The 20,969-nt window shown below is 33.4% G+C and overlaps 1 protein-coding gene and 1 long non-coding RNA gene across 10 annotated transcripts in view; one reads left to right on the plus strand and one right to left on the minus strand.

Annotated features, from left to right (window-relative positions):
• The window catches only part of GALNT13 (polypeptide N-acetylgalactosaminyltransferase 13), a 584,712-nt gene extending 567,541 nt beyond the window's left edge, over positions 1 to 17,171 (plus strand). For 3 of the 8 annotated variants that reach the window (XM_063791209.1, XM_054679032.2, XM_024354860.3), the window contains 3 exons: positions 36 to 170; positions 8,010 to 8,207; positions 13,596 to 13,731. In XM_063791209.1, the coding sequence (XP_063647279.1) occupies positions 36 to 170; positions 8,010 to 8,195 (321 nt within the window). In that variant the 3' untranslated portion in view covers positions 8,196 to 8,207; positions 13,596 to 13,731. Of the gene's footprint in view, positions 1 to 35; positions 171 to 8,009; positions 8,208 to 13,595 lie in introns of all 8 variants that reach the window. The other 5 variants (XM_063791210.1, XM_054679033.1, XM_515839.8 and 2 more) reach the window with 3 other exon arrangements.
• Positions 164 to 20,756, minus strand: LOC104005213 (uncharacterized). Of its 2 annotated transcripts, none has more exons than XR_010150098.1 (4): positions 20,541 to 20,756; positions 19,969 to 20,076; positions 7,251 to 9,585; positions 164 to 5,615 (listed from the first exon to the last, which is right to left on the minus strand). It is a non-coding gene; the product is annotated as an uncharacterized LOC104005213 (long non-coding RNA). The 2 variants fall into 2 exon arrangements; XR_678430.3 differs by having other exon boundaries at positions 7,251 to 7,328; positions 20,541 to 20,750.
• Positions 20,757 to 20,969: the final 213 nt, after the last annotated feature.

Genomic DNA, 20,969 nt, shown 5'->3' on the forward strand with positions numbered 1-20,969 from the left:
CGTATTATTTTATTAGCTGAATTTTATATTTTCAGGTATTTTCTTACACTGCTGACAAAGAAATCCGAACCGATGACTTGTGCTTGGATGTTTCTAGACTCAATGGACCTGTAATCATGTTAAAATGCCACCATATGAGAGGAAATCAGTTATGGGAATATGATGCTGAGGTATAGTATTTTCTTAATTTACTTATTATTTGATGCTTAAGCTCAGTTATATATTTCAACATTCAACATTTAAATCTTAAGCTGGTTTTTATCTACATTGGCAGAATTAGATTTTCAAGCATGCAGGCTCATATCCGGTAACATTAGGATGGCATATCATATAAACAGGTTTCACCAAATTGGTCCATTAATATAAAATATGAATGAGGACAATAAAATCAGTTTTGTGTATGACAACTTGTTATCTCCATGTACATGCCAAACATAAATTAGGCAAGAGGTAAGCTAAGCCTATCTGAGAGGTTTGTATGAAGATGTGCATACAGGATAATATTGACAATATGTCCATATTTTCAAATTTTAAATTTTACAATACTAATCACTGACATTTATGTTCCTCAACTGGAAGGAACAATATCTGACAGGATTAACAAGATTTCTTTACTGTTTACAATTGTAAATATTTTGCAGAATTCAATAAACTAATTAGTCACATAAAAAGTTGAGTAGCCTCTTCTCAATATAGCACACCTTTCTGACAGAGAAGAGGGAGAGAAAACCACAAAATTACTGTTGGAAATTTATCTCCAGGCAGTGTGTAAAAACCAGATCAGCCATCAGATGGAGCTAATAAAAAAGAAATATTTTCCTTTGCATAAGGAAGCTTACTCTTGAAAACAGCTTCATTTCTTTCAGTTTTCTTTTTTGATTAACAAAATGAATTGGTTGTCTGTGTTACATTTCCCACATTATTAAGTGGTAGGTGATTTATTTAAAAGGAAAACTAAACTTCGTTCTGCTTAAAAGATAAATGCTACTATAGAGGTAAATGAGTCTCACAGATGCAGTATTCCATGCAAGCCTAAAATTTTCTACAAGAATAACATTTTAAAAACCAATCTACAGAGTTTTTGGTATTGTTGATATTTTAGCAAGACCTTTTAAAAACCTTTTTGAATGTCATTTTAATATTTGCATGAGTCTGTAGTTTCTTAAGTTGAATATTAGAAAAATTTACTGAATTCTCATAGGATTTGAAACTGGTTATGCAGGGTTAATTTTGGGCCTAACACTCATACAGTGTTACCAGGATCTTAGGACACAAAATCATCTTCTGGGCCATAATTGAGGGCAAACACTGAGAATTCTTCCTATGTTGTACCAGTGTGTTCTATTAAGATGCTATTGCCTTCGCTATATCTTACTCACCTTGTCTGACCACCAATTTTTTTCTCTTCAACTATTATTTATTGTACCATCCTTGATATTAAGCCTACAGAAAACAGTGCCTTTGCAAAATACATGTAGGTAAATCCTTCATCAGTACTCTCTTCTATGAGGAAAAGTGCAGTAAAATGTACAGATATAGTAGAAATCCTGTAAGTGATATTTGTTTTTAAATAAAACTTGTTCTTGTTGTTGTTACTGTTCCGTTTCTACCAGGAACCTGGGACTCTACTGAGCTTATGCTAAAAATAAGAAAATCTAGAATATATTTATTAAGAAAGGGGAATGATAGTATACATTTTTATAAAAGCAAACAGTGTGGAATTTTAGAATACCACTTTTAATCTTTAAACTTTTCCATAACTCTTGAGTGAACGATGTCATAACTCAAATTCTTTCGTTTCTCAAATAACTAGTGTTAACAATTTGGTGTATATTTTGGTTTACATTTTCTGTCAGCTAGTAGCAATGCTATTGAATACTAAGGAATTTTAAGTAAAAAGTGAAAAAAAATAGGTAGCTTCACATAGGTAGATAAATAAATGATTTCTATAAATTTACTCTTTTGGATGACTAGTAGTTATCTGTTGCAGTATTTCAGAGCACTATAATATTTTGTGTCATGTTTACTTTGACTTTGGAACACACACACAAAAAGCTTATAAAATGCCATAAATATTAAGAAATTTTTATTTTAAATAATTTGATCATCTGAATTATATAGCTTAATTAAATTCTCTTATATGTTTATGTTTTCAAAATTAACTAGTGATGTTTACATTGTCTAATGACAGCACTTTGCCAAATTAAAAAATGCATAGATCATAATCTAATAAATGACACGAGAATAGAGCAATTGTAGGAATAATACATTGCCTTTCTGGAAATTTCAGCTTTGATGTGCGATTATATTTTTGAGAAGGTCGTTAAAAAGGATTTTTTTGAAACATAATTGAAATATAACATTTATTACTATGCTTTTAAGTTTTACATTTAGGGTTTCTTTAGTTCACAGAATGGTTCCACCCCTTGCTACCCACAGGGTGATTCCAGGAGTAGTAGCGTCACCTGGGAACTTGTTAGAAATGCAGGATCCGAACCCGTGCTAAACACACTGAATCCAAGTTTGTATTTTAACAAAATCTCCGATCATTCATATACACATTTACATTTGAAAAGGACAGGGTCAATTATCTATGTATCTTCCATAGTCTTTTTATACACTGATTAAAGAATGTTACAAATTTAGGAAAAGGCATGAATACAATTTGGAAAATGGCAAGGCCTCCAGAGGGGAGCAGAGAGAGGGAAAGGGAGCAAAAGGATAAGAGGTGTTGAGATGAGAAAGAAGAATAATTGCTCAGTGGTTCTATTCTTCTCATATTCCAACCTGTGGAAAGTAAATGCGCACTGCTTACTACTTTAACTCAATTCTTTATCTTTTGCTAGCAAGGACAAAATTATTCTTTGAAAAATCTCTGAGGTGGTGCAGGTTCAAGGCAGAATAAAAATTGTTGGAGTTCATAGAATTACAGAACTGAAATGTACCTTAAAGTTCTCTCCTTTAAGCCTTTATCAGGAGGAACTAAAGCGGAAAGATTACACCGCTAGCAGCAGAGCTAGGATTCAGGTCCTAATAAAGTATTCCAAGCAAGCTAGCTATCAGTACAATTGTGAATCTCACCATGTGAACAGCACAAATATTCCATCACCTTATCTCCCATAGTCCTTTCAATCTTAGAAAAGAAAGTCATAAATAGAAGCAAGATTGTTGGAATATCCAGAGAAAAATGGAAACAGTGTCATGAAGCCTCAAAAGATGGAATCTATCCAGCTACTTTGGTTTTGTTTACTTCTTAGGTGAGTGGGGGAAAAGAGAAGGAATACAGTTCAACACGTATTTATCTGTTTTCTCATGCAATTCTTACAATAGTCTTATAAGACAGATATTCTATTTTTCACATTAGTAAAATGAAGCATAGGGTAAATGCCTCGTTTAAGTTTGCACTGCCAGATTCTGGCAGTAAATCCAGCAATTTTTCTACTACACTACATTGCCTCTTGATGTTATCGAAAGACTGGAAATAATTAGATTCTTTCAGTGGTTAAGATATAATAAGCTAAATATACAGTATTTCAAATGGAATAGCTAAATGCTATCAGTTATTTGTTATGCCAAATTTTGAAATAAAATTTCTCATTTTTTTAATAGGGGGAAAGATGTTCTACAATAAATATAGTCTATTTAGCTAAATAAGCAGTCATAAAACTACTTTGTCATTTTGCTCTAATTGCTTACAAACTTCAGCTATACATATTCATAATATAATATCTAATTGCTTATCCTTGTAATTGAATGAAACTAAGCACGTGTTAGTAATAAATGCACTTCTTTGGTCAACTTTGATTTCAAATGTAGTTTCTCACACCCCTAACTAAATAGTTCTTAAATAACCACGAATTCAATTCACTGTCATCTTATATGTGGCCTAACCTGTTTGAATTGAGGGCATCCTGGGCATCATTAGCAAAATTGTGGGGTACCTACGTGGTCTGGAAGCTTAAATAAATTGCACAAACCCTTCTGTGCCATGAAATGCCTATTGCCAGGATTAAATGAAAAGAAAAAAATTCATCTCACTGAGACATTTTAAAAATTATTTTTATAAAGTGCTGTCATCCATTCATTCTATTGTTTTCAGGTGTTCTTATATTCTGTTTGAACATTATAATTATGTTCCAATCAATTTAGAATATTTCCCTATGATATGTGCACATAATTACATTTCTTTTTGAATAACTAGGCAGCTACATACAGTGTGAGAATCTAATTTTAGATCAGAACACTTATGTTCAACAAACACTATGCAACAAAGAAAAAAAGGGAGAAAAATATGCTAAAAATAACTTATTTTTCATGTGACTGAGCAAGTTGACTTAGAAAATACTTGTTGTGAATTCTATATACATCTGTATCAAATAATTTCCAGAGTCACAATATAAGGAATTTTTTTCCATAGGTGAAATGTGTTAGATTAATATTTAGACTTTACTTACACTACCATCTTTTATTTACCTTTATTAGAGAGCAGGTAAATGGGATTATAATTTCAAGGTAAGTGATCTTTAAGTGCATCCCAGCCATTCCCCTGTGTAGCATTCCTAAGAAAAACAATGGCTCAATTTACCTTTTGAAGGTTGTGTGCATTACACAGGTATTACCTTTCCATATTCCTTTTGACCCATAGCTGTGATTTCTTATTAGAAGTAGTGAGTAGGAATTTCAATAGATTAGCGTCATATTTGTAGTTCCTATATGTTAAATGATTACACTTCATATTTTATAATATTTCTGTTCAACTGAATGCGTAGATTACCTTGTCTGGAGATCATAATTAATGTTTTGAGTAACAACTTTGTTATATTAATTTTTAATTGTTATTCTATGCTTGATTAACAGAAGAACTCCTATTATCTTTGCTATTAAATTAAATATAATAGTACAAATTTATACTTATTTTGTATATGATTATATGTAATAACATAATTGATTGGGTTTTATTTTAATCTTTTACTATACCAACTTTTAAACTGAGACCTGTGCGATTGGCTCTTAAATCAACTATGCAGTCAGTTCATTAAAATATCTACTTTTTTAAATTAGTATGTTTTAATACCAAGGTATGGCCTAATTTTACAATATTAATGGCTCTTATTTTGTCACCAAAATTGTTTAGCCTGATTCCAGTTGGCTTTAAGTAGGAATTATATATTTGGAAGGGTAAAGTTAGAGATACTCCACGCTACATTTTATGTTAGTCAAACTTGCAAATATATTTAAAGGCACGAATCGTTAATATTTTTCTTATGTATTTTTACATGTTATGATTAAAATATTCTACATTGCAGGCAATACCAAGGCTTTACATTCTAGAGGAGAACAATAAAGTAATACTATATTATTAACAAAACTCAATACTATCTTAGGGTTTAGATGATCCTATTTTTAGTCAATATTTTAAATAAAGCTATAGGAAAATATATTTGGCAGTAAGTTGCATGTCAGCCTGGATGTCACATTGTCTTCAAAGTTGAGTTAATATAGCTGGATGTAGTGGCATGGGCCTGTAGTACCAGCTACTTGGCAAGCTGAGATGGGAGGATTGCTAGAGCCCAGGAGTTCGAGGCCAGCCTGGGCAGTATAGTGAGACCCTTTCTCTAAAACAAAACAAAAGTAGACTAATTAGGCATTTGCAACAAAAACAGATATAACTAAGGGTTGATATACCTAATAAAGAGCATATCAACCCTTAATTACTATACTTTTTGAAAGGGAAATAGTATACCACATATAGAAATGTGCAAGGACTTGAATAAACAGCATAGTAGAAATGTAGCCAAAGAAAATGAAAAAAAGTTTTTAAAAAACATAAATAAAAATCATTTTATGTGTGTTACTCTATTCATTTCTTGTTTATCCTTTCAATACAGCAAGAAATGTTTTTAGCAGCAACATGTAATATTGGTGAAGATGCAGTGAGACTGACACCCATAAAGTATCCTGGCAGATAGCAAGCACAAGAAGTGTTAGCTGCTGCTGCTATTATTACAAAATTACTGTTATAGATATATTTTAAAGGACTTTGCTGATATGTGTTAAAGTGTTCGTGTATTTGACCTTGCAATTTCACTTCTAAGAATCATTTCCAAAGAGATAATGACAGATGTAGACATTGATGTTCAGAGATATTTGCCATGTGTTATTAATAAGGCAAATATCTCTGAATATCAATATATTGATCAAATATCTCTGAAATACAATATATTTTTGTTATTTGCAATAGCTCCAAATTGGAAAGATATTCCCTGCAAATAAAAAAGTTAAATGGATTTTGGAAATTCATTTTAGAGAAATAGTTTATTTCTTAATAGTATGTTTGTAGATTATTTTAATGATAGAAAAAATGCCCACAACATGAATAAAAGAATATTTTATTATATGACCTCAATTATATAAATACATAAAATTATTAGAACATACATACAATATTAATAATTGTTATCTTTTCAAACAGTATACTGAGAAAAAAATGAACTATGCTTTGTTTTCAAGCAAATGAAGACACTAAATAATTTTGTGTGTTTTTAAATGAAAAATAATTTTTGTCTCAATAAGAACAAGATTTGTAATTTTTCTTCTGGGCTATGGCTTTTTAGAAGTACCTGGAATGAAAGTTCTTTGACTATTTTTTCATGGCCATTCATTTGATAAACACCTTTGGGACATATGTTACAGTCATTTTTTTTAATGAAAATTCTATATTGTATTTATGCCCTGGGGTCATGTTTCCAGAGGATAAGCAAAATCATTTTGTTTTTGTTTTATGTCATAAAAATAATTTTTCTTCTATATTCCAAATGAAATTAACATCATTTACACTAATATCTTTGATGTTAAAGTGGCATTTTCCAAGAAAATTCACTACAAGGAGAAATATCACTGAGAGTAGAGGATGATCTAGCCTAGCAGTTTTGAACAGTATGGGTGGAAAATTCATGTTTGGTTTAAAAACAAAAATATAAACTAGTCTTCTTAAAAAAATCAAGCTATATAGTTAACAATATTATTTATAGTTACAGTTTTAATATTAACTACATAGTTAATATTATGAACACAGTGTTATTTTTTCTTTCTTTACAAATTATATACTATTTTACTGTAGAAGATAAATCCTTGAAAACATAAATCCAATAATTTGTGTTCATTAAGCTGCCTGAGAGAAGTAGCTTAATTTTAACAGGATTTATTGTCTGCACTGGTCTTTCACTAAGTGTTTGAATCAACAGACTTACTTAGTGTCTCCCAAGGGCAGGCACTGAGCTTCAAGATGTAGGTGGCCATAGTCTGTGGCTTTCCTGGAGCTTATGTTCCTATGGAGGAAATAGATGGAGAGCAAGAAACAGACAGATAAATTAATGAATTAAAATTGTTTGGAGAATTAGATTAAGAGTTAATCTTTTTCTTTTTCCTCCCTTCATTATCTACCTTTCTAATTGACATCTAACAAAGGTGGCAATGTACATGTGGAACACAACCAGGTTAGCCTTGTAAAAACATAAGTGGGAGCAATTTGAGTACCATACTGTTCAAAGTAAAGCCTTAAAGCTAAATTATCCTCCGAATTTGTCCCGGATATTTATTTAATTTTAGGGTGAAAGAATGAGGAGGCCAAGGACCATAGTTGGACTAATCAACTATTTTGAATATCCACTCACAAATAACTCATCTGGTATTAAAAAGCATTGTATTACTAGGATGAAGGCTGAGAATATAATCTTTTATATCTAAAATAACCTTTTGCCAAAAATATTTCATTATTTAATCATAAGCCCCTCTCCATATTCTCAGTCTTATCTTCATTTACTCCTTCCTTATAGGGTTGATATTAAAGCCATCTAAAAAAATATGGCTCACAGCTCCATGGATACAATTATTGTGACATGTGCCTTCCATCTTTATCCAGTAGAAATTGCATGTTGCCTAGGATGATTGATTTATTACTGTCTTTGTACTTGATTTTGTCATTATTCATTATTTTCTTTGTCAAACAGACCCACACTCTTCTTCATATAATCACCCAGTCTTGTCTCTCAGTGAACAAAGTAGCTGATGGCTCCCAGCATCCTACTGTGGAAACCTGTAATGATAGCACTTTGCAAAAATGGCTACTAAGAAACTATACAAGAATGGAAATTTTTAGAAATATTTTTGGGAATTCTACTGATTACATTCTCTAATGATTTTTGGAGGTTTGTGTTGCAGATTTTATTAAATTTATTTTAGCATTTTTGTTATGTTCAGTTATTGAAATCTGGAAACTCCTTTAAAATGTGGTTAAGAAAAATTTGTGTGACCTTTTCTCCATGGAGTTAACTCTCTGTCTTTTACTTCCTAGCTACTCATTAATTTGGGGACTGCATATATTAAGTTGTGTTTAGTCTATCCTTAATGAGTAGGGTTTTTTTTTGTTTTTTTTTCTTTATTTTAAACATATATATGCATAAATATACTTGATGAACGATATTATGAAATATTAGCTCTCTTTGAGGCAAACTATAGCCATGTCTATATGACAACAGGTTCTGCGTCATCAGATATGAAAAAAATCAATTAAAAAACTAACAGGGCCAAAGAAAGTATTGTTTCTAAGACACTGAAATCATTTATTTTTGTTTCTTTTTATTCAGATACTTTGGTTAAATGCAAATATAGCATATCCTTTCTAAAGTATCTTATTATTTTAATTAAAACACTAAGCAAACACATTATTAAAGACTAAGATGTGATTTTTAATACCTTTATAAAGAAAATTATTTGTAAGCATTTCTTTGTGGTTGCCTAAGTGAAACAATATTTTTTTAAGTTGTATCTTTTATCTCTCACTTGTATGATTTTTGACTATCTTTTCAGCAAGCAATAAAATGAATCATTACACCGGTCAAGTCAACAAACTGATATGGAATTCTTGTAAAGAGTGCAAATAAGAACATGTCCTAGCTTTTAGTTTTAAAGAGTGTATTATCCAATAATTAAAGGATTTTACTTTGTCCCAGACCTTACAATGAGAACACAAGGAAGATTGGGGCATTTTTCTGGTTCAGATGAACCACTTAAAGATTGTTAGTGGAGGAAACAATTGAGCTCAGAAGTCTTGGAACAAGGCTAGAAATGAAATTATGGATGAGGGGACAACATATAGGGTACTATTTTACTTAGAACTGTATTCAAGCCAAAGACATTCCAAATGTAAGAGTTGGTGAAGCTGGAAAAGTCTAGGTCTTTTGCACAAAGAGAACTTATGTACAAAGCAATTTATGTATATTATCTTAGTTTGCTTTCAGAGCAACCGATCCTGATACGTGCAGTGCCAAAAAAGGAAGCTTAGGCTTAACTAAATATTTATTCTCACAAGTCTACTATAGAGTGCTAGAGCAGAGACCACAGAGTGCTTCTCTGCATAGGAGAAATTGGAGCAGTTCCCTTAGCAGTTCTTACAGCCTTCTTTACAGGTGAGAGTCTGTTGCAAGGAGATGAGATCCACATCAGGCAGATGTCAAAACCATCCTGGCTTATTGGCCTTATCCTCGCAGAAGATGATGTTTCCTTGTAACAACTCCATAGGCCTAGCTTCCAGGAACCAAATAAAACATTTATAATTACAAGTCTGCATTTAGAAAAGCCCGAAGTTTGCTTTTCTGTTAGTATATATATGCAATTTATCAGTTGCAGATGCAGTTTATCAATCAGAGTTCACTTTTACTATAAACAATGTAGCCTAGAAACATAGTTAACATTTTTACCCTTTCAAGGTTGCCAGGGGATTACAGTTAGATAGTTGACTGAAGGTCAAATTTTGTAAACAAAAGGGAAAAACTGTATTTGTAAGCATGTTTAAGTCTAAGTATTTTCTGACAAAGAACATGATTCCTCAGAATAATTTGAAACATGCCTGAGTGTTCACAGCCAGTAAGTAAAGGACAGGAATTTACCTGAGCCTAAAAGGTCTGGTTTTCCACTGCACTACATTATAAAGGAGAAGTATTTAGTTCTTTGTCTCTGCAGCAATGGGTTTTGACTATTAGTGAATTCCTTCAAATAAATCATATATTGTTTAGAAAGAACAATAATAACTAGTGTTTTTAAAATTATTATTTGTGCAGTTGACAACATCTATTCAACATGTTCCTTAAAGAAAAATCTCAAGTCTGTGCTATATTTTGAACTAAGGTAACTGATAATTGATCAAAGCATTCAACTACTATGATATGTGATCAATTGCAATAAGACACTGGGAGTGCTTTCCGGGGTAGCTTAATGGGCAATGACATATTTGATATATGAAAAATCATACTTTTTAAAAAAAGGGATCTAATAGAAGTATGCAATGGTAAGTGATATTTTTGAAAGAGAATATATACACAAAAGACCACAGGTATGTAACAAAAATGAAACAATTTTGTTGATTTTTAACTAGAACTGTCTAGAAAAAATACATATTGTTTTTGTTATGCATCTTTATTTTTTCAAGCGGGCTACTGGTTGAATTTCTGGCATAATAAGCATAAATCAGCCATCTTCTTGCCTATCTTTGGCCATTTATTCCTTTCTTTGTTTTTTAGTGTAAATAGCTTGATTCCAAGTTTTGAAAGAGCAGCAACAAAGGTCTAAATCTTGAAATCTCCTTTGTATCTAATTGCCTTGCTCTTTTAATTTCCTGCTTGCTGTCTCTTAGGCCTCTTCCGCCACAAACCTATTCTCCATTCCATCGTTTCTTACAACAGTGCAGTCCACGATGTTTTCAGTCCTAATCTAAGCAAACTACAATCGTCTGGCTGCTGTTCCTCTACCATTTTTATGGCCCACCCCTTACATTTACTTTCATCCCATTTTCAATGTAGTATCAAGAGCCAAAAAAAAAAACCATTTTCTTTGCCTTTAATTTTGGTAATTTGCAAAAAAAAAGTATCTAGAGTGCTATTTTCAAGATATATTTGCAAATCATCTCTCATACATTCAAATACTTCGCTTCTGGTTGGAGAGGTTTTCATATAATATGATCCTAGGTATTGCCCATGAAATAGCAGAAATATATATAATTAGTATGTATACATCATGTTGATTTAAAATGTATATCTGAAAAGTCCAAAAATGTGATTTCCAATGTACATAAAAATGCCAAAGAGAAGATATATAATGACTGGTTAACATACAATTATTGGAATTTATGAAGAAACTAAAATATAAATATAATGTTTAAAAATATGTGATCATCATGCCCCTGTTTTTATGTTATATTTTTAAGATTCTTAAAAATACAGACCAAACTATTGTAAGGATTTTATCAAGTAAGACAGATTATTTTTTGCTCTGATAATCACTTTCTACAATGAATGTCTTACAGTCACAGATACTATAGCTTGTTTAGTATTTTGAAATGGGAACATCTCTAGCAGTTTTGTTCATTTGGGTCACAGCTGTGCCATCTATTTGCATGTTTACCAAATGGTTACTGAATAACACATGCCTAAGAAAACTAAGCTTTTGCAAAAGCTTGTTAATATTTGCAGTCCTCAACTGAACTCGGAGCTCACAAATGGGCTTTTTGCAAAGGAGCCTGAATTCTTGGCAATGCTTGATAAATGTCAGTCAGTTTCTTTAGCCATCTGCAAATAAAGGTATATTAGACAATGATGACTTCATAACAGTCAAAGTTGTATAATAATTAATCCAGGGACACCTGTGCACAGTTCCTTTTACAAAGCTATCACAGTGTATTATACTATAAAAATCATAAAGGAGTTTTTAAAGAACAGATTTTTTTTTATCATACTTTAAGTTTTAGGGTACATGTGCACATTGTGCAGGTTAGTTACATATGTATACATGTGCCATGCTGGTGCACTGCACCCACTAACTCGTCATCTAGCATTAGGTATATCTCCCGATGCTATCCCTCCCCATGCCCCACCCCACAACAGTCCCCAGAGTGTGATATTCCCCTTCCTGTGTCCATGTGATCTCATTGTTCAATTCCCACCTATGAGTGAGAATATGCAGTGTTTGGTTTTTTGTTCTTGCGATAGTTTACTGAGAATGATGATCTCCAATTTCATCCATGTCCCTACAAAGGACATGAACTCATCATTTTTTATGGCGCATAGTATTCCATGGTGTATATGTGCCACATTTTCTTAATCCAGTCTATCATTGTTGGACATTTGGGTTGGTTCCAAGTCTTTGCTATTGTGAATAATGCCGCAATAAACATACGTGTGCATGTGTCTTTATAGCAGCATGATTTATAGTCCTTTGGGTATATACCCAGTAACGGGATGGCTGGGTCAAATGGTATTTCCAGTTCTAGATCCCTGAGGAATCGCCACACTGACTTCCACAATGGTTGAACTAGTTTACAGTCCCACCAACAGTGTAAAAGTGTTCCTATTTCTCCACATCCTCTCCAGCACCTGTTGTTTCCTGACTTTTTAATGATTGCCATTCTAACTGGTGTGAGATGGTATCTCATTGTGGTTTTGATTTGCATTTCTCTGATGGCCAGTGATGATGAACATTTTTTCATGTGTTTTTTGGCTGCATAAATGTCTTCTTTTGAGAAGTGTCTGTTCATGTCCTTCGCCCACTTTTTGATGGGGTTGTTTGTTTTTTTCTTGTAAATTTGTTTGAGTTCATTGTAGATTCTGGATATTAGCCCTTTGTCAGATGAGTAGGTTGCGAAAATTTTCTCCCATTTTGTAGGTTGCCTGTTCACTCTGATGGTAGTTTCTTTTGCTGTGCAGAAGCTCTTTAGTTTAATTAGATCCCATTTGTCAATTTTGGCTTTTGTTGCCATTGCTTTTGGTGTTTTAGACATGAAGTCCTTGCCCATGCCTATGTCCTGAATGGTAATGCCTAGGTTTTCTTCTAGGGTTTGTATGGTTTTAGGTCTAACGTTTAAGTCTTTAATCCATCTTGAATTGATTTTTGTATAAGGTGTAAGGAAGGGATCCAGTTTCAGCTTTCTACATATGGCTAGCCGGTTTTCCCAGCACCATTTATTAAATAGGGAATCCTTTCCCCATTGCTTGTTTTTCTCAGGTTTGTCAAAGATCCGATAGTTGTAGATATGCGGCGTTATTTCTGAGGGCTCTGTTCTGTTCCATTGATCAATATCTCTGTTTTGGTACCAGTACCATGCTGTTTTGGTTACTGTAGCCTTGTAGTATAGTTTGAAGTCAGGTAGTGTGATGCCTCCAGCTTTGTTCTTTTGGCTTAGGATTGACTTGGCGATGCGTGCTCTTTTTTGGTTCCATATGAACTTTAAAGTAGTTTTTTCCAATTCTGTGAAGAAAGGCATTGGTAGCTTGATGGGGATGGCATTGAATCTGTAAATTACCTTGGGCAGTATGGCCATTTTCATGATATTGATTCTTCCTACCCATGAGCATGGAATGTTCTTCCATTTGTTTGTATCGTCTTTTATTTCCTTGAGCAGTGGTTTGTAGTTCTCCTTGAAGAGGTCCTTCACATACTTTGTAAGTTGGATTCCTAGGTATTTTATTAAAGAACAGATTTTATCTGATGTGCTAGCGAAGCTAAAGATGAAATAAGCTGCACTGATTATTGGTTATCTTTTACAGAGACTCACGTTGCGACATGTTAACAGTAACCAATGTCTCGATGAACCTTCTGAAGAAGACAAAATGGTGCCTACAATGCAGGACTGTAGTGGAAGCAGATCCCAACAGTGGCTGCTAAGGAACATGACCTTGGGCACATGAAGATCATGTCCTCCAAGCCATGAAAGTGTCTACACTTTTGTTTTTCCATTATTTCAATTGGGGGAAAATATTAACTTCGCTGAATTGAAAGTTTTAAAAATCCTTTTAGTATTCTAAAACACAATTGTTTCTAATTCATTTCTAGAAATGTTTGCTTATTTCCCTACTAAAATTTGTATCTGATCAAAGCACATAAAAATATAAATAATAGCAAACTATTATTAAACAACAGAACAACTTGTAAAACAAATTGTGTTTGCTTTAAGAAAAATCTTTATTGCACTCATGTCATAGGGTTAATTGGAGGTTATTTTATTTTTGGTTGTCATGGTGATTGAAAGAGATAATGTAAATGCCTTATAAAATCTTCATTATGAAATATCAGTTGCTTTATAAACTCACTCTTTTTATGGATCCTTCATGGAAACATGTTTGATTTCTGTGTCTACAGCAGGGCCACATATTAAATTACTTCTGAATGGTGAATTCATCTTACAAAATGTTCCAAGTTTTGGACAAGGAAAAACATTACATTGGATATTGAATTCATAGAGCCTTTACAGAAGCATCACATTTAAACCAATGTGAATTCAAAAAAGAGAAGGAAACTTTTTAAATTCAATTTAAAGTACATAAAAAAGTCCGTGAAGCATTGAGGGGAACAAGATGAGTCTAATCCGCAGCACTTCGATCACTGTGAGAGAACTCAAAGTGGGTTGCAATCATTCCTAACACAGGCTGAAACTAAACAATCTTGCTCCCAAAGTTTATGTTGGAAACTCAATTCTTAACCAAAATCTTGGTCTCCACAAACTCTACCATCCCTTTTCTCTTCAATCTATAGACAGTGGCATGCCATTGATGCTGTACAGAATTGCAGGTGAAAGGGAGAATTTTAGACTTAATTTTTAACTCTATTGCACTTAAAGATTTTAGTTAGGTTACCACTGTCATTTTCATTTTCTATGTTAAAGAATACCTTTCAGTGCTATGCTCCAGTATCTAAAAATTTTATCACCAGGGGAATAAGCTCAATACACATTCATTAAACTTTTATTGTAATTAAACTGCTATATATTGTTTGCCATATATTATGGCCCAAGGAATATAGTTATAATCAGGCTAGATTCACATTTTCTTTTCTCATCTTAAAACCCTTTATGTTCAAAATACATTAGCAGAGGCCATGAAAATGAAAAAAAATCAGATTTTTGCTAGTAAGTTTTTATATTTGACATCATTTTAAATGCTCAAAGAGTTGCCCTATATATGCATGTTATTCATTATAAATGCACTCAGCAGCTAAGAGAAATTTGAGAGGAAAAATGGAAGAAGTGTTTTCTGGAGCAGAAGATTCCACTTCTTTGGTCCTCATCTTTACTTAAAAAGCTCTTATAGAAAGGATTAATCATTTTGACTGCATACAAACTATGTCTCTGACATGCACATACACTGCTTTATAATGAAAACGAGGACACTTTCTGATGGTCAGTAAAATCTTAAATGATTTTTGCAACTGGTATTCCTTCCTCTTTTGACTTTTTATTGGTACAACTGTAGGGAAGAATCTACAACCTGGAGCATTTCAGGTTTGCTCTTTAAATATAGACACCCCTCACCATGAGCTCTCTGTGAATCCGTGAATTTCCTAAAATTGTAAGCAAAATGTTGAATATCAGGGCATTTTTTTTTTTCTGAGGTGGGAGTATGTCACTCACAGCAAACTTGGAAAGAAGGCTATGACTCCCAAGAGGCAGTGAACCATTGCCTTAAATTAATAGCAGCCTCTCAAGTCCATTGAGGCCTCATGTAAAATTCCCATTTTTCACTTTTACACTCCTTTTCTTCCCTCATTTCCTCTTCTCCTTACTAAGGTAAAAAGACCCTGCACAGCATTATTACTTAAGTTGAAAAAGCTTCAACTCTCAAGGACTCATGTATACCATATGTTCCACTTATTGCTTTGTCAGTCAAAATGCATGTTATGTAGAAAATGGTCAATGGCAAATTTTTATAAATACAGCTACCCCATCAAAGCTGAACTTGAAACGTTTTAGCAGAATTTTAAATGTGTGAAAGTTCATTATGGTCATGGTGAGAAAACTAAAACTACATGAGTTTCATGTTAGAAAAGAATTTTTAAACAATCTTCAGATGGCTTGAACACGTGCCATTATAGTATCTAACAAAAAGTGGCATAAAATATTACAAAACATCCAACACTAGAAAGCAATGACTAACATTTAATTTGTTTACAAAAATGTTTATTGTCTTCAGTACAAAAAGTTAAAACCATGATTGGATTCATAATGCACTTGTCTTATCCCTTATTTATGGAGCTAGACTGACATATTTCAAACCAATGTCTTCTGTGGTCTTCTCCATCTCAGTTAATGCAACTTCAACCTTCCAGATGCTCAGGTCAAAAACTGAAAGTTGCTTTTGACTCCTCTATTTCTGTTTCAACTCTCATCTAATCCAACAGCAAATCCCCTTGATGCTACCTTTGAAATATAACTAGAAAAGAATGACTTGCCACCATATCCACTAGGTGTCACTACCTCTAACCTTTTTAATCGCAATATGCTTATTATTTAGTTCCCTAATTTCCCAGTCCTTGTCTTGAACAATCTTTTCTCAGTACAACAGCCATAGTGATTCTGTTAACCATGAATTTGATTGTGTCACTTCCCTGCTCACAATCTTCCAATGACTTCTCCCTCCGGTGGCCTTCAAGGTCCTTTATGAGTGTTACCCCTCTACACGTCCACACCACTCACCACACATACATACACATGCACACACACACACATGCGATTCTACCTTTTTCTAACACCATCTCTTATCTCTTATTATTCTGCATCTTACTTACCCTATTATGGCTCCCAAGAAAGTTCCTGCTTTAGTGTTTTGTTCCCTCTGCCCCAGAGAGCTCCCCTTAGTGATCTCAGTTCAAATATTATCTTATCAGTAAGACAAACCCTTCTCCCATCTGCCTTCCCTATCCCCTGTACCTGACAATCTATGAGTTTGCTTCTTTATTTCTGTCTATACTTCCCCCTCCCTGGCCCCAAACATGCCCATCACATGCCCTAGAAGGTAAGTCCCATGAAGGCAGGGGCTTTGTCAGTTTTGTTCATTTGGTATTTCTGGCATATATATTCTCTAAATATTTCTTGAATTAATGAACTGAAAAATGTGTGTTAAAGTTGCTAAGTGTTACTGTATCATACTTTTTTTGTATTTTAAATTTTAAAATAAAGGCTAATATATTTAGACAGGATTTCCAAAAACTTTGTCTTCAAATTTTAATTTTCTTCCTAATATTCTTCACATTAAACTATGGACTATAATTTTCTGGATAAAATATCCTGCCTTATGGAAATGAAATATGAAATTTTATTAAAATGCTGCTATATTATATAAGTTGCTTCATTAAGCTAAAAATAGTTTTTATTTTTTGGTTGTGCCCAATGGCCACTTGAAGGTATAAGATTTTGACTTTCAGAGGAGAGATATCACTGTCTTAAAAATTATGTATTTTCATGATTTCTTAAGAACTATTACTAAATTTATCTTCTAAGTGCAGTCAATGGAATAAACACAGAGATTTTTAAAGGACTTTACAGATGACCTTGTCTTAGTTTCTCTGTTTATAGATAATAAGGCTGAAACCCAGATATGTAATATAACTTTTGTAAGGATCATATATCTAAAGTGGTGTTGCCTGGACCCCTTATTGTTAATATAAACTAAAACTGTCACTCAAAAAATTATAGAAATGGAACAATAATGGAAAAATATCTTCATTAAACATGTTATGGGGCCAGGCATGGTGGCTCATGCCTGTAATCCCAGCACTTTGGGAGGCTGAGGTGGGCGAATCACTTGAGTTCAGAACTGCGAGACCAGCCTGGCCAACATGACGAAACCCTGTCTCTACTAAAAATACAAAAATTAGCTGGATGTGGTGGCACGCACCTGTAATTCCAACTACTTGGGAGGCTGATGTGAGAGAATTGCTTGAACCTGGGAGGCAGAGGCTGCAGTGAACCAGGATCACACCACTGCACTTCAGCCTCAAGACTGTCTCAAAAAAAAAAAATTATGATTAGTATATTGATTCTTTAGAAATATTTAAATTCTTACTAGTAATTTAAATAAAATTAGTTCTTTAAAATAATACAAGCACTAAGACCTACCGCAGAAATAAACTAGAAACAGCATGATTACAGGAACATCCAAGCGTTATTTGGCAAACTGGGTTTCAGGGAAGCAAAGCCTTTTCAGTAGTAACTAATGGAACATACTCACTTTCATTTTCCTTCTAATTATCTTCAGGTTAAAAGTAAGGTTTGGCCTACAGCTTGCACAGAGAATTAGACCATCTATTACTGTGAAGATTGGGTTCTATGTTATGGAGCTTCAAAGACTGCAGGGAAATCAGCAGAGATTTCTAGGCTTCCCAGTGGAGCTCTGTAAACTCTGGTAAACACAATTCATAAATTTGATTTTGCCATGGTGCTTAGAAACAGTCTAATAAAAAGGAAAAAAGTGTACAGAGAGAGAAAAAATAACTACACTAAAACAGAACTGTTTTTACCTTTTTAAAAAATTTGGTGGGAGGTTAGGATCATATTCTGAATTAGTTCGGTAAACCTCAAAATACTGTCTCCCACCACACATGGTTTCACCACTTAAGAAATGATGATCGTATCTGCTCACAACCATTTTACTTGCATCTCATTTACAGATGCTAAATCTAGTCTCAGAGGAGGCAAAACATGTATGCATTCTTAAGTTATAAACTGTACTGATTTCACAAATATGAAGAATTTTAGAAATTCAAGTTTTTAATGGATGTGTCACCATCTACAGCTGTCATCCTGCATGGCTGATATCTGCTGCAAATCTTGAATAAATTTCCAGTTCAGTTGGGCAGCAAAAATTCAATTAGATCTAAAGGCAGCTTGTGTTTCAGGATTCCGCCACTGCCCATTTTCCCCAATATGTCAAAATATGGAATAGGTGAAATCAGCCCCTCTTATGTATAGTACATGGACACATCTGTTGTGACTACACCATGTTCGAACTGCTACTAAATATCAGCTATTGTATGAATTTATGGTGTTGAATGAGCACCAGCAATGTGTTTTAAATAATTTGTGTATATTTGTAGCCCAGTTTGTTTTATATTGGTCAGTAAATTCTAAAGACAATTTTCACTGTATTTGTTTTAAAAGAAAAATCCCTCTGAAATACTACTGAATTCAGGCAGCTCTTTTCTTAAGGATCCTTTAAGATAAAGACCACTTCTGCGATACTTGTGTTACATTATATAAAGTTATTTTGTTTTTGTTTTTAGCTAGGGAGAACAAATCACTCAATATTCTGTTTTTAATGAGTTAGAATGAGAATGGAAAATTAGATGATTAAGGCTATATCTATAATGTTTTTTAAAAATGAGATTTTCATCATGCATTCCATTGGTGTGAAAACGAAAGTAAGCTGCTGCTTGATTCCAGTTGTACTGAAATTTCTGCTAAAAATAGCACAAGGGGGAAAAAAGAACTTGATGATTACGTCTTTTTTTGTTTTTTTTTGTATTTCAGCTTTTTTTGTTTTGTTTTGTTGTTGTTGTTGTTGTTGTTGTTTTGGTCAGTGTAGCCACAGCTAGAAAGGAGTAATTTCAAAAATGTTTTAGATATATGCTTGGCACATGGTTCTTTAACATTTATAAAAGTAGATTGTGCATAATGACAGATTTTAAATACTGTAAGCATTATTAGATGATACAATTGTTCTTTTGCTGTAAATTTAAATATTTACACATTTTTGTAGAGTTAAAATATGCCAATTTAGTTTTCCTTTGGTATATATTGCCTTTTTGGAAAATAAATGGTTAACATTTCAAATAGATAAACAATGTCACTATTTTATGCTTAACCTCCATGTTTGTAGATTATTTAAATAAATGATTAAGTGCCTATGAATATCTCCTAGCACCAAGAAAATGTTGTGTTCCCAGTACAATTTTGTTATCAAAATATATAAAATAGAAACACTAAAATATGCATGATTTTAAAGCATTTATTTTTATTTATTTTTGATTCTGAAATGATTTGAGGTGGATTTTTTTCTTTCTGTTTTATAAAAATGACTAATAGAAAAATTTAAAAGTCTCACATCAATGATAAAAATTATTTTTCAGAATATAGACCATACCCAATACCTGGCTTCTGAGACTGGAATCCTAAGACAGTCTGTCAGGGTGAGAGAAGATGGAGAGAAGCTGCCCACTCCACAGCACAGCGCAGGATCAACTCTTCAGTCTTAACCACTAAGATAATCAAAAAGAGCATTTAATTTTCTAAGGTGGAGAAAGGAAGGAAGGGAAGGAAGAGGAGGGAAGCAAGAATAAAGAAGAAGGAAAGGAAAGGAAAGGGAAGGGGAGGGGAGGGAAGGGAAGAGAGAAAGACGATTCTAATAATCTGTTTTCATAATTTCATTCTGAAGAGACTCATCTGAAATTTCCTGTTCAGAAGTCCATTGATTTGCAAACATGAACACCTCGCTAGTTTTCCACAACTTATAACTGTCAGCAAGTGCAAAGGACATTTCTAGATTTTGTCCCTTCTTGGCTTTCTGTAAACCAAGTGTGACTCCAGATACCCAACTCTGTTACTCTCTTTTCGGTTACTCTTGTCCACGCACAGCATACATTTCCAGCAGTAACCAGGTACTCGAGTATAACCTAATAAAGTAACCCCACCCACTTCAGGTTTTGATAGATCCATAACTTACCCTGTCTTGCTTTTCTTCAAGCACCTGGTAGAAACAGAATGTGAGCTCTCATGCTCAGAACTGTGCTTTCGTCTTCCTCCTCAGCCAAGGAGACTCTTAGGTAGGGTTTCTGTTGACTCACTCATTTTCTGACATCATGAATTTTTTTCCCCCGCAGGACAGAGGATATTAATCACCAATCTCTGCTTCCACTGTGGGAAAGAGGTGGTAGGTAGCCCACTGAAATTCTTTTGACAGAAGTCTCTTCACCAATTTTTTGAAGTGAAAAACTAGGTAAATATGCAAACATCTAAAACAGATTTTACAGTTTTCTCTGCAACACAAAACACCTGAACTTACTGCAGCAAGCACTCTATCTACTACATGATAATATATATAAGGTGGAGGCTGTGAAATCAACATTGTCTAAACAATTGAGGTCAGAATTTA

This window comes from Pan troglodytes, chromosome 13 (genome assembly GCF_028858775.2).
Source record: "Pan troglodytes isolate AG18354 chromosome 13, NHGRI_mPanTro3-v2.0_pri, whole genome shotgun sequence".
Taxonomy (NCBI): Eukaryota; Metazoa; Chordata; class Mammalia; order Primates; family Hominidae; genus Pan; species Pan troglodytes.